At 39.3% G+C, this 12,009-nt stretch overlaps 1 protein-coding gene and 1 non-coding gene across 8 annotated transcripts; both read right to left on the minus strand.

The window, feature by feature from the left end:
- Nucleotides 1-71: 71 nt before the first annotated feature.
- Nucleotides 72-7,837, minus strand: kctd17 (potassium channel tetramerization domain containing 17). Of its 7 annotated transcripts, none has more exons than XM_027006091.3 (7): nt 7,368-7,836; nt 4,777-4,885; nt 4,565-4,656; nt 4,089-4,184; nt 3,547-3,672; nt 3,083-3,216; nt 72-2,321 (listed from the first exon to the last, which is right to left on the minus strand). In XM_027006091.3, the coding sequence occupies exons 1-6, from the start codon at nt 7,719-7,721 to the stop codon at nt 3,118-3,120; spliced, it is 876 nt and encodes a 291-aa protein (XP_026861892.1). In that variant the 5' UTR covers nt 7,722-7,836; the 3' UTR covers nt 72-2,321; nt 3,083-3,117. The 7 variants fall into 7 exon arrangements, with proteins under 7 accessions (XP_026861892.1, XP_026861890.1, XP_026861891.1 ...); XM_027006089.3 differs by having other exon boundaries at nt 4,041-4,184; XM_027006090.3 differs by having other exon boundaries at nt 4,089-4,187.
- Nucleotides 7,838-10,548: 2,711 nt separating this feature from the next.
- On the minus strand, nt 10,549-10,621 carry trnar-ccu (transfer RNA arginine (anticodon CCU)). Its single transcript has one exon. It is a non-coding gene; the product is annotated as a tRNA-Arg (tRNA).
- Nucleotides 10,622-12,009: the final 1,388 nt, after the last annotated feature.

Genomic DNA, 12,009 nt, shown 5'->3' on the forward strand with positions numbered 1-12,009 from the left:
AGTAAATGCTAGGTTTTCATGTGTCTATGCCACATAATTGGAAAAGCAAGTTAGGTTAACATACAAATTAATATTTTTGAAAAAGGAACAAAATTTATTCGAATATTATGACATCTGCTACTCACACATTGTTTTGTATGCTTAACAAAATATTCCTGGAAAATGCACTGATCCAAATTTCTTTGGTTTATATATCACATTTAAGAACTATGCTTCAAATGTTAAGACTAAATTTTGATTGTTTATCACATGAAGACTTCTGGAACGTTGAGAAATATGCCTAGTGTTAAACTGCTCCGCATTTATATACACTTATGACATCTTGACCTGGCAACAAAGAAGCTAGTACAGATATTTTGTTAAATTACCACTGGTTTAAAAAAAAAAAAAAAAAAAAAAAAAAAGAGCAACTCAATGTTCTGCAAACTAAAACAGGAAAAACAGATGCTATTCTCACTTCTGATCTAGGACATAATTACAGAAAGAAAACATAAAAATAACTAGTACAGCAGCGGCTACTTAGTCCATCACTCCATGACCTGGAGTGACTAGGCCTGGTGGACGTATAAACCACAGCTGTTTTTAAACTTATATTACACCAAAAACATTCAGCATGTCCTTACGCATTGAACAAAGGTGTAAACAAAACAGGCTCCTTTAGCCTCATAAGGCTGATGGGGGAGAGAAATACAGCTTGTTTAACTCAGAATTCTGCTACAAATAAAAACAAAACCCAGAACACATAAAGCATAATTTCTGAAAGATAAAAACAGACAAGTACAAAGATATCCATAAGTGTCCTATGTCTAAGTAGACCACAGTGAATTCATTCAGGAATGAAAATGTCTGTTGTATCTAAATTTTGTTATTTATGTGTTCGCATAAAAGGTTTGTTAGTGGAACAAAATTGGATTGGTCTCTGTATAGGAGATTAATGTGCCCTACTTAGAGCATGATGGATTTTCATTTGGCACAATACTAACTAAAACTGATTGGCCTACTAAGGCATTGGCCCACTAAATCATTTTGATTACAAATAACTGTTTTAACTCCACACTGAGAGTGACTGAAGATGTTCATTTAAAACAGTACATTTTATGCTGAAACACACTATGGACTATTGGCTCTTGATGTGCTCTAGTTTCTGTGCATGTTGTTTAATTAAAGAATACAAAGCTACAGAATGAAAAAGCACAGTTATAGCAGACCAATATGCCACTGTACATAAAAATACCAAAGGAAGGCTATTTTTAAACTAGCACGGCACTGAAATAAGCAGAAGGGGCTTATTTTCCTCTTGTGTTATACTAGAGCATGTCATTTTTAGTCAATTAATGATTTAATTGACACATTCTGCTTTGGAGTAAGTAAAGTATATGGGAACCTCTGTCTAAGATACAAAGCTACCGTGGGAATGTAATGAATGCAAAACAGCCAAGCCTCACCTTATATCATGACCTACTACAAGATCAGACTCCACTGCAAATGACAAATTATGTTTACATGTAAACGTTTACATCATAGCAGTTTGATTGAATATAAACGTTTCAAGATAAACCAATCCCAACATTACAGTACGGCAGCATTCCGGTGGCACCTAATGACGTTTCAGTGTGTTTGACAGGCACCAAGGACCATCAGCCGGGTCTTATCGCTCATTACCATGAGTTGTTGGCGCTAGGTCTGGGTCACACTGGGAGACATGTCCTCTGCTCTCTAAAGGGTGCCTTGGCTACAAGCCCACAGTTGATGCATGCATGCTTGCAGGAAGAAACAGTACATGGCAGAGTCTTTAAACAGCCACAGTGTCAACTACAGGACTATGGTGCAACTCATCAATTAAGACTTTTGCTTTTTAAATATACCCATGAGTCTTTATATCACTAATGAAAAAGGACACGGTTATTCTAGCTAATGCCAAAACCTCAGACACCCTAACAATGAGAGCTAGGGTGAATATTTTATCCCTGTTTTCAGTGCACCAGAATGATTTCTTCTGAGTTATACCACAATCACCTTGCTCTTTGGTTACAGTTTACTAAGTTGTATGCACGTAATTTGTTTAAGCAGTATTACTTTCTGCACATACACCTCCCCAATTCTAAGACTTTTAGTTGTCTTTATAAACAAATTCACTCTTTTACTGTCATCTTTTTTGCTGCTGGTTGTAAAGTGAATGTTTTCTCCACTGATGTCTAAGGGGGGCAATTCAGTAATTCAAAATGGTAATTCTGGTAATAGAAAACTGAACCTGGATCTTGACAAAATGCAGAATAAAAAATGTGTGTACTTTACATCCGGGATCCATGAATCTGGAAAAGCTGTGAAACAGAAAAAAGATTGTGAGAACAAACAAAAGGCCTTTTCTACGATGAACAATTCAGTTAAAATTAACTCCACTTGTTTCACACCATTAATAATGAATATGTAAGTGGAATAAACACTTTGGCACAAGGAAAAATGTTTCTCCAGATGGAGATGTGGGTGAGGATGACGTTGACTAAATGGCATCTTATGGTGCTGAGACTGTTCTGAACAAGACAAGTCTTTTGTTATTTAGACAGCAGTTCTCAAACCCTGGCCACTAGCACTGTATTTATGCTATGTTAACACTCCACCAATGGTATGGTTTTAATGCAGTGGACTTGTAGGCAAGTAAAAATATAAATAATACAGATATGTAGCAGTGTGTGCACTGTTTTGTGCGTGTAAACATACGTGGACATTTTTTAATAGAGGCTGTCTAGGCTGTTTCACTTCAAAATGGTTCCATGTTGAACCTACACATCAACTGAACTATGAACCTCAATATTGGAAGCCGTGAATTTAGAATGTAGCTTGGGTATAAAACTATGGTTTAAAAAAATAGACTAATCGCTCTTATAAAATACACCAGTGATACCAATATTTGTAAACATGCAAAAATTACCAAAAACAATATACAGTATATACATTTTAACTTGTCCTTGCCAAACAATGTATGCTGTTTGATATAATGGAATACAACACCCCAGCATCCTCTTGGCCAGCAGTTGGAATTTCTACATCTACCACTGTGAAAAGAGCTAGCGTTTGTTCTCACCCATTCCTGTGATTGGAACAATGACACAAGTGTCCTTAATCTCTAAGCGACTCATTGGAGGTGGCATTTCTCTCTCTGTCCTCCTCCTGTTCCTGCTCCTCCTTTGCTCCTTCCTCCTCTTGAGTCTCTGAAGTCTTGACATTTAATGGGTGACAGACAAAAAGAACCGCAACCACACAGTGGGGTGAAAAGAAAAACAAACAAACAAACAAAAAAAAACGGAATGAGCATGATCACCAAAAAAGATGTAGAGATGGACACCAAAGTTTTTTTATATAAAAATACTATTACTAATATGATATGGAATGGGAAGGGGCAGTGATAAAAAAAAAAGTCAAAATGTACTAAGAGGATATTCAGAGACTCCATAATATCAGGAATGATATTCAGTTTGTGAAGAGCACAGCACTGTGGCTCTGTGACCAGGTGAAACACAACAGTGATTGTGAGAAGTAAGGTCCAACCTTAGTTTTGTGGCTCTGCTCAGTGCCCAAGCCCCCAGCAGATGTTTGCAGCTCTTTGGACACCACACACAGGAATTCTGCTTGGTCCTCTGTGCCATAACTATAGGACGAGCCAATGTTTACCATCTACAATACAAAGGAGGTAGGGGGAGAGAGGGTCTTCCTATAAACAGGTACTCAAGACCCAAAGGTGTTGTGTTTATCAAGGTCAGACTGAATCAAACACTGGCAGTTATTTGAACACACATCATTAGTCTTAAGTTGGTCCAGGTTAGATCAGATCAGCCACCTTATAGACATATTTTACAAATGCAGTAACAGGAATGCCTATTGCAATTGCTCATGGGAATCTTAAGTTAGTAACCCTGGCAGCATATAAAATGCAGGTGCCATTTCAGATCCATGGGATATGACACTTGGCTCTGAGTTCTGGTGAGAGAATGGCACACTGGGGGCAGGGGATAGGATGTCAACTCAGTGTCAGTCCAACCCACAGTCCAGAGCAGTCCGGGGCGGGGCTTTCTGCAGGCACGCACGCTGACCTGCTCAAACTTCCAGCCGTCCGACATGGTGGACACCATCTGGGTCAGTTCCTCCTCCTGGCACTGCAGCACCCTGTAAACATGCTTTGGGGGTACCTGCTGTAGGTGTGACAAAGAGAAAAAGGGATAGAGACTGACAAAAGAGGAAAGAGGTTAGCAAAAATCAAGGCAAAATGTAAAAAAAAACCAACAACAAAAAAAAAAACTCCACTAGCAGAGATGGAAATCAGCAGTGAAAGGTGCACTTGTAAAACCCCGGAGCAGAGTGCAGAAAGTGTGGGAGGGAGATTGAGGACTGTTGCCCAAGAGACAGAAGAGTGATGAGATACTGAGCTGTACAGCTGTATTATAAATCTGAAGGATTTCATCTGAAGGAGCTAAAATCCTCATAAAATTCTCAGGTCAAAGACATGTCAAAAATGAGAATCACTCAAGATATGGGTTTAATTTGGCGTGACACACACATAATTCATTACCTGAGAGGCTTTTGAGTCTCGTTCCAGAATCCTCTCTTTAATCAGTTTTATCAGTGGGGTTATGTTGTAGAACTCTGCCTCCTCCAAAACACCTAAGTGATAAACAAATGTGCCAAAGTATGATTGTGCTCTAAATGCCTTCTCAGTTTTGCTCATGTTTCAAACTGTACTTTATTGAAATAGTTTGAAAATATCCATAATACAAAACATACCTTCTTCAGCCAGTTCTTTGTTATAAACCAGTTTCCCATGTCGAAGGTAGTTGAGTATAGGACCAAAATATGTGGGATCTCTGTCAATAACATAGGCACCAGTTTCATCCTAGAGACAAAGATTCAGTCTTAGTCAGGTTTTCAGCAGTCTCATGGATTTAGCCTGGCACATTAAACATCTTTATCTAATTATACTAGACCCTGGAGAAGGGAAGCTTGTAAACAGTGTCGCTGAGGAACCATTAAAGGATGAAGAGCATATAGCTACAGAGAATGCATAACGTGACTGAGTGAAAGAGGTCATTTTAAACCCAAGAGCATACAGTGAGGCTGTAATTGTAGGCCACCACGGCACGTTTACTGTCATTGCCTCCCATGGCTGAGTGGCCGCTCCCTGCAATGAATTAACCTTAAGAGTTCAGTGGGACTCCCCTGGGGCCTGTTATATTCACTTCACTTGGCTTTTTCTTAGCTCAGAGATTAGGGCTCTCTTTTACATCATGCTGGGTGCAGGGGACATTACACAACCCAGCCCCATGTGGAGCTGAAAGCAAGCAGAGAGAGAGACATAGAAAGCAAGAATGAGATCACACTGAGGACATAGATTGTAAGAGGATGAGGGAGTTTTGTAGTTTTAAAAAGAAATCCCACAGAAAAAGACAAAACAGATCCAGTTCAAATCCACAGCAACATACACAAATGACATTTCTTTTCACCATGTGAACATATGAAAGTACAAGATCAAACAAGGTCAGTGCACTGAAACACTTCTGTAATAGATTAGCAACCATCCCACAACCACACAAAAAACAGACACCACCACACTGGTCACAACTTGACTTGACAGCAGACATGACAACACTTGCACAGGAGACCCTCCTTGTTTCAGACAGTTGGTGGGTGAGCTCCAACTCCAGTATGTAAGAGATTTAGCACAGTAAGAGCCCTTATATTACATTCACACTTCCTCAAACAAGGGTAATTCCAGAGGAGACGTGTGGCCAACGAGTCAATGCTTGTCCTGTTTTGTTTTTTTTTCATTTTTTTTGCTCTCTGCAATTGCACACGGAAATATGAAGAGCGACTCCCTGTAGCCAACCACCTGCATCCCATAGGAGCTACATGGTAGGCAAACAAAGCGCTTGTTTATATCAACAGGGGCCCAGGATATCACTGCATTTCCTGTTCTCATCCAGACCCTTTCTTTGTCAGCCTATGCACTTTGTCATTTTCCCACTCTTAAAAATGGGAAGAGAGTGTGTGTGTGAAAAAAGGCTTTTTCAGCACAGTGTGTTGAGTCAGATGCAGGTCCTGGTTGTGGTGGGTGGCTATCATAGCATCTTCTGCACTACATCCCACTCACAAAATGTCTTCATACAGCAACTCAGAGGGACTTTGAGGGTTGAGGGTTGAAACCTAGCATTTGAAAATTCAAATTACTCATTCATTACATAAAGGGTAAAGAAAACAATGGTGGGTTCCTTTTCTTCCATAAGAATGTTCAGCATGGACCCTGTTAGTAGCTCCACATCTCATATAATGTGAGAGTTGCTATTGTATAATGACCAGAACTATTACTATTAATGACATTGTATTGTAGCCTTCATATTACCTATATTCTCTGTACAGCCATGTGAACACAGATAAAATGTTTTCAGTTGTCTTCAGCGGGTGGAGAAAACAATCCTTGAGTATTTGGAAATGAGGAAAAAACAGCACCCAAAATTGAGCCGACTGTGCTCCATAGATATTTTAGGACAGAGATCTGGCAGCCTCCAATGTACCATGCCTCTAATCTCATTATAAGAGTGATACATGGCCAGTTTGTGTCCACACCATCACAGGGGCAGACGAAGCTCTGAAATTACAACAGGGATTCTGAGATGAACAACAAAGTCTGTACATTGTGCTAAGGGAAACCTTTTTGATTATGGCTATGGGGTTTCAGTCATTGCATGGCACAGTGTGCAGGATATTGAAGCATAAGCACAAAGTGAGAGCTTGTCTATTAGTACAAAATAATTTGATGAGGAGTCAATAGAAAGGAACTAAAGTGAGGGTAATAAAGAGGTTGTATAAAAAGGCACATGAAAGAGTTTGAGAGATGGTGCAGAGGAGGAGGGGAGAGAAGAGAATTATATAAATGTTGAAGGGTAAAGGGTAAAAGGATGGCAGCTGTTCTCCTGGGCACAGACTGATCCTAGTCATAGACTAAAAATGGCTTTTTAATGAACAATTCCAAATGTGAATGCAAGGCACAGAAGGTCCATGGCCCAGTGTGAGATACTGTCTAGATGAAGGTCTAGATGAAGGTTATGCATAGAAGGCTCGTGTTAATTTTCCATTCCACTCACATTCTTTAACAACCATATTACAAATTACGGAGGAAAAAATAATTCCTCTGCATAAGGAAATGGGAGCTGCTGGCAAAACACAAGACGGACGGCGTCAAATCAGTTAAGAGGAATGCTACATAACGCTATTACACTGAAACACGGCCCGAACTGGCCCTATTTATTAACTCCCACAGCACGTGTGCCTATCTGACTCACCACCTCGTATAGCATCGGTTGCGTCTGGTCATAGCTTACCGTGTCAGAATGCAAATCATGCTGCTGGCACAGTCGATACAAAAAGGAAGTCTGTTCCTTCAGTAGCGTCTGTCGCGTCGTTAGGAACACGGTGCCACCAACATTCAGACGGACCCATTTTCCGTTATTGCCGCCTGCTGTACTGACTCCAGAGCCGTTCCCTACTATAATGTTCTCTGTACCGCTCGATTCAACGGAAGCAGAAGTGGCCGTCGTTGTTCCTTCATTTCCATCGCTGTCTTTATTGTTATTGTTGTTGTTGTTGTTGTTATTGTTATGATTGCTGTGTGTTGAAAGGGAAGCGCTTTCCGTTAAAACCCGAGGTCCCGGTTTTCGTTTCTCCTCCGAAGCCATTAGAAGTAAAACTGAGATTATATTTTTTTATAGTCAATGGATCTTTGCAACCGGCAGCTCCTCCTGCCAGCTCCTCTTCTGTTTCCCGTGGCGTCGTCTGCTGCCTAAGCTACTAGTCCCACGACCCGCGTTTCCCCGCCTACCAGCCTCTCATTGTCGCTCAGACTCCACTCGCCAATATTTTACTGTCAAACTAATTAGAGTCAGGCGACTCTAGGTTTTCTTTCAGTGAAAAATGAATTTGCTTATGGCCTATGGTTTATTATAATTAATCTTCGATGTAATGCATAAATATTGACAGTAGCCTAAATTAAAGTGAAAAATAACCATAAACAAACCTAAATTAACCAAGTCTTTTAACTGTAACTGTTAGTTGCCAAGCGCAACCTTGCTAAAATGCTGGAAAATGGGAATAAAATACGACAGTTATTCATCTTTTATTATATAGTCAGTAGGACTAACCCGTCATTCTCTATCATAGTAATCTGATGAACCGGCGATTTTTTTTTGGGGGGGGGGGGGGGGGACGACTTTGAAAAAAAAGATTTACTCGAAAATGTCCAAGAGGCCATTTTAACTTAAACTGGGCAGTCCAATTCATTTTAATAACATGAACACAATTCCCTAATAACTATTAATTAATTTCAATAATAATAAAAAATATTTTTGTCAAATCCATGTTATGTCCATGGTTTGTACTTCCTTTCTTACGTTCCTGTAAACGGCAGTTTGCGGTCTGTGGTAAACTCCACCCTGTACCTTAGAGGGCAGAGACGGAGGGCTGCAACGTGTCTAATGTGACATATTACGTCAGAATGAAATATCCTTTCATGGATGTTTCTTTGAGTGTCGTTCTTATCATTTAAAATGATACTGTAGACCTTCTCAGCCAATTTCTAAACTTAATTCACTTCAAAAGCCAGTCAGTTCACATAAAACCGACACTGAACCTCCATTAAGTGTAACATGGAGAGAAGAAGAAGAAGCAGAGGCAGCAGCACTCACCATTGTGTCTCATAATGTGGTTTAAACAGTCTAGATCAGTCACTGCCCTAGGCCTTGTGACAAAGTCCTCCCAGCGTTTATATTGCATTACTGTGTAACCACTCAAACTGTAATAACTGTAATGACCATTAAACTTTCAAAGGAATATAAGTTGCAGTTGAGCGCAAATTTTAAAAAGTGTGTCACAATATAGTTGTGCCCAAAATGTATATATACGCTGACTGGAATGTAGCCTTTGGATGCTTCCCTATCCTGCTGCAGTGCATGTATCTGATTTGAGTATACCAGCAACTCAGTGACCTGCTCTACCATAGTCAGATCTCCATCCTTAAACCTCCTGCATGGCAACACCTTGTCCAGATCCACCACCTTGAACTGGTTAATTTATGTGCCGAAGAGATGGAATGGAATCTCCACTGAGACCAATGTCTAAAAGCCAAATCCTAAGGGAAAAGGTAACACATATCATGTTTGTAAAAGTTCAAAGCTGTAAGAATTTTTGTCAAGAGGCATCTAAGCATAACCTGTCTGCCAGAAAAATTATACCAGAACATAAAAGCGTTCTTAAATGTTGTAATATCACAGTCATCCTCTTACTAGAATTGTACTAGTAAGTGCTCCCCTGTCTGAACAAGTGCAGGTACTAGAGGCTCTACCTAGCTAGCAGGGCCTCTGGGGTCACCAGAAAGAACAGGGATGTGTTGATCATATTGTTTGTGGTCTGAGTGGGCACAACCCATTACTCAGCAGATAAGTGTCATGTGCAGACAAAATGTTTACATTTCCAATTTTGACATGTCACTGTAATTTATATCAACATAAATATAAATATTTAATAAACTGGTATAAATAGGTTATATACATATACACACCAGACTCTAAAGATATTTTCAGTGTTAGAATGTATGTTGTCAGGAGAAGATTATTACCAGCTGCAGTGAGTGAAAATGGATTCCAGGCATTCAGAGGAGGAGAAGCAGAGAGAAGAGGGAAATGACTACATTAGCTAAAAAAATAAAAGAAAATGTAAACTGAGACATACTTACTACATCACTTCAGTTTAAGAGATGTCAGCACCTGTCTGTCAGTATAAGCATATACTAATACTCAGGATCATCCATTGTGATGTACAAAAGGTTTTACAGTATATATGAGGTGTCTTTTTACAGAGTGTTTACATGGCCAGGGCTGCCTAATGTAACTTACTGATGTTAGTAAGTAAACAGTATATTTGCATTATACATCTAAAATAAACATGTGATTATCCTTCTCCCTTTTATTTTATAAGAACACTCTTGGGTCAGTGAGATAACCTTCATCATGTTAAGCCTCTCTATAATCAGCACACAGTTACCATTCAGGCTGTTATTACAGTAACCCTATGCATCATTATCTTTTGTCATGCTTTCCTTCAGTACCACAGTATTGCACTTTCAGGATACTCATTATAAAAGTTGCGGCTGAGGTTCATACCATTATTGCATCTTTGTTAAAATACATTCACAAGGTAATATCTACAGATTTTTTTTAAAGAACAATAGAATGTATTTCTCTATTTTTTCTTTCATGGGATTAGTCATTTTTTTCTAGGCTTTATAATATGAGAGCTAGATGGCACAACAATGACATGGTAGTGGCTTGGCATTGTCTGTGATGCTGGCACTTGTGCATAAGGTACAGTGGTGTTGCTGGGGATTTTGCACTTTTTGAAACTTCGCTTCTAAGGTTTTATCTAACGTTTTATCTAATGTTTTATTGTTTGTAAAGATGGCTTCTGCGTATTTTAGTAGTTTGACTAAAATACATAAGTCAAAATATACTTCACCCCAGATGGGACTCGAACCCACAATCCCTGGCTTAGGAGGCCAGTGCCTTATCCATTAGGCCACTGGGGCGGGGCAAACAACTCTCACCGAATGAACGTCTCGAATTGTTTTGGCGGCTCTCCCTATTTACATAATGTGTTAGGTTGGGTGGTGGTGACTGTTTCAACCCCAAAGTCGTGAGCAATAACAAAACATGTTCCGACTATCTGCTTAACTGAAAAACATTCAAAAGTGTATCGCTGCAGACCGGAGAACAGCAATTGGGAGAAACTGGTCACAACCTTCAATGGCTACCCGAGTGGAGCCGTATTCTCCTTCCTATTCCCCCAACTACCCACAAAGGTTCCACGTGCTTTTCAATATCACGCAGGAATCTTACTCTTTTTGCTTACCTCGTGTCTCTTTCTAGATCTTACCCGTGTTAATCTTAATAACTGATTTTGCAGTAGAACTATATGTCAATACTGTTCATGTTTAATGCCCGTTTTCCTAAATCTGCATATGCATTCCCTAACCACACGTGTTGGTGCCCACAGCTATACCGTTTCTTATTCTGGAGGGTCTGAAAGCTTTCATATATATATTATAACTGGCCATTTTTAGACTATGTAAGGCTGCTAGAGAATAGATTACTGAAGTCATTGGTCGAATATCTTACCCATAAAAATAAATGTTATTAAGATGGCTACCAGTTCCGTAGAAAATGGCCCACTTCAGTGTGGTAAACGTGTCATATCAGTGCTTTTCAATATTGAAAAAACATACGATATGCAATTAAACTGCATAAAATGAGACTAGAAAAGAGAACGTCTCACAGAATGTTTAATTTCCTCTGTGGGGGGACCATACAAGTTTGAGTGGTTACATACTGAAAAGTATATTGCACAGAAAATGGTTGCCACTCCTGCACAGTACCATATCAAGTACCTTCACCAGAGTTCAGGTAAACCAGTCCCTTCCAGTTTAACATTTCTTCAACTATAAGTCGATTAGGATCAATGATGCTACCTGCCCATAAAATACCGTGTGGATTCAGATATCAAAGCAGACCAATTAATGAACTTTTTCGAATGTTTCATTAACCACAGGGGTGGTATCATGTTCATGTCCATTGAGTACTCATAGTTAAAAATGTACCTTTATCTTAAAGTCATCATCTTTCTCCAGTTCAATTAAACTTTTTACATAGTGCTTTTTACAAAAACAAACAAACAAAACAAAAAACAAAACAAAACAAAACCCAAAACAAACAAACTTGCAAGGACAAGTAGTATCTTCTATCTAATTTGTCTGCATCACTATCTGTGGATATTCCCCATCATTCCCAACTTTTCTCTCTTTTTTTTGCTTTGCTATTTTGCACTAATTTTCAAATTTATCCTTGTTCAATATTCCCACCATTCTTATCAACCTCACTCCATGAACCTTCATCACCAGGGTGTATTAGAATTGTCATA

This window comes from Electrophorus electricus, chromosome 15, assembly GCF_041902795.1.
Source record: "Electrophorus electricus isolate QZ-2024a chromosome 15, ASM4190279v1, whole genome shotgun sequence".
NCBI classification, from domain to species: Eukaryota; Metazoa; Chordata; class Actinopteri; order Gymnotiformes; family Gymnotidae; genus Electrophorus; species Electrophorus electricus.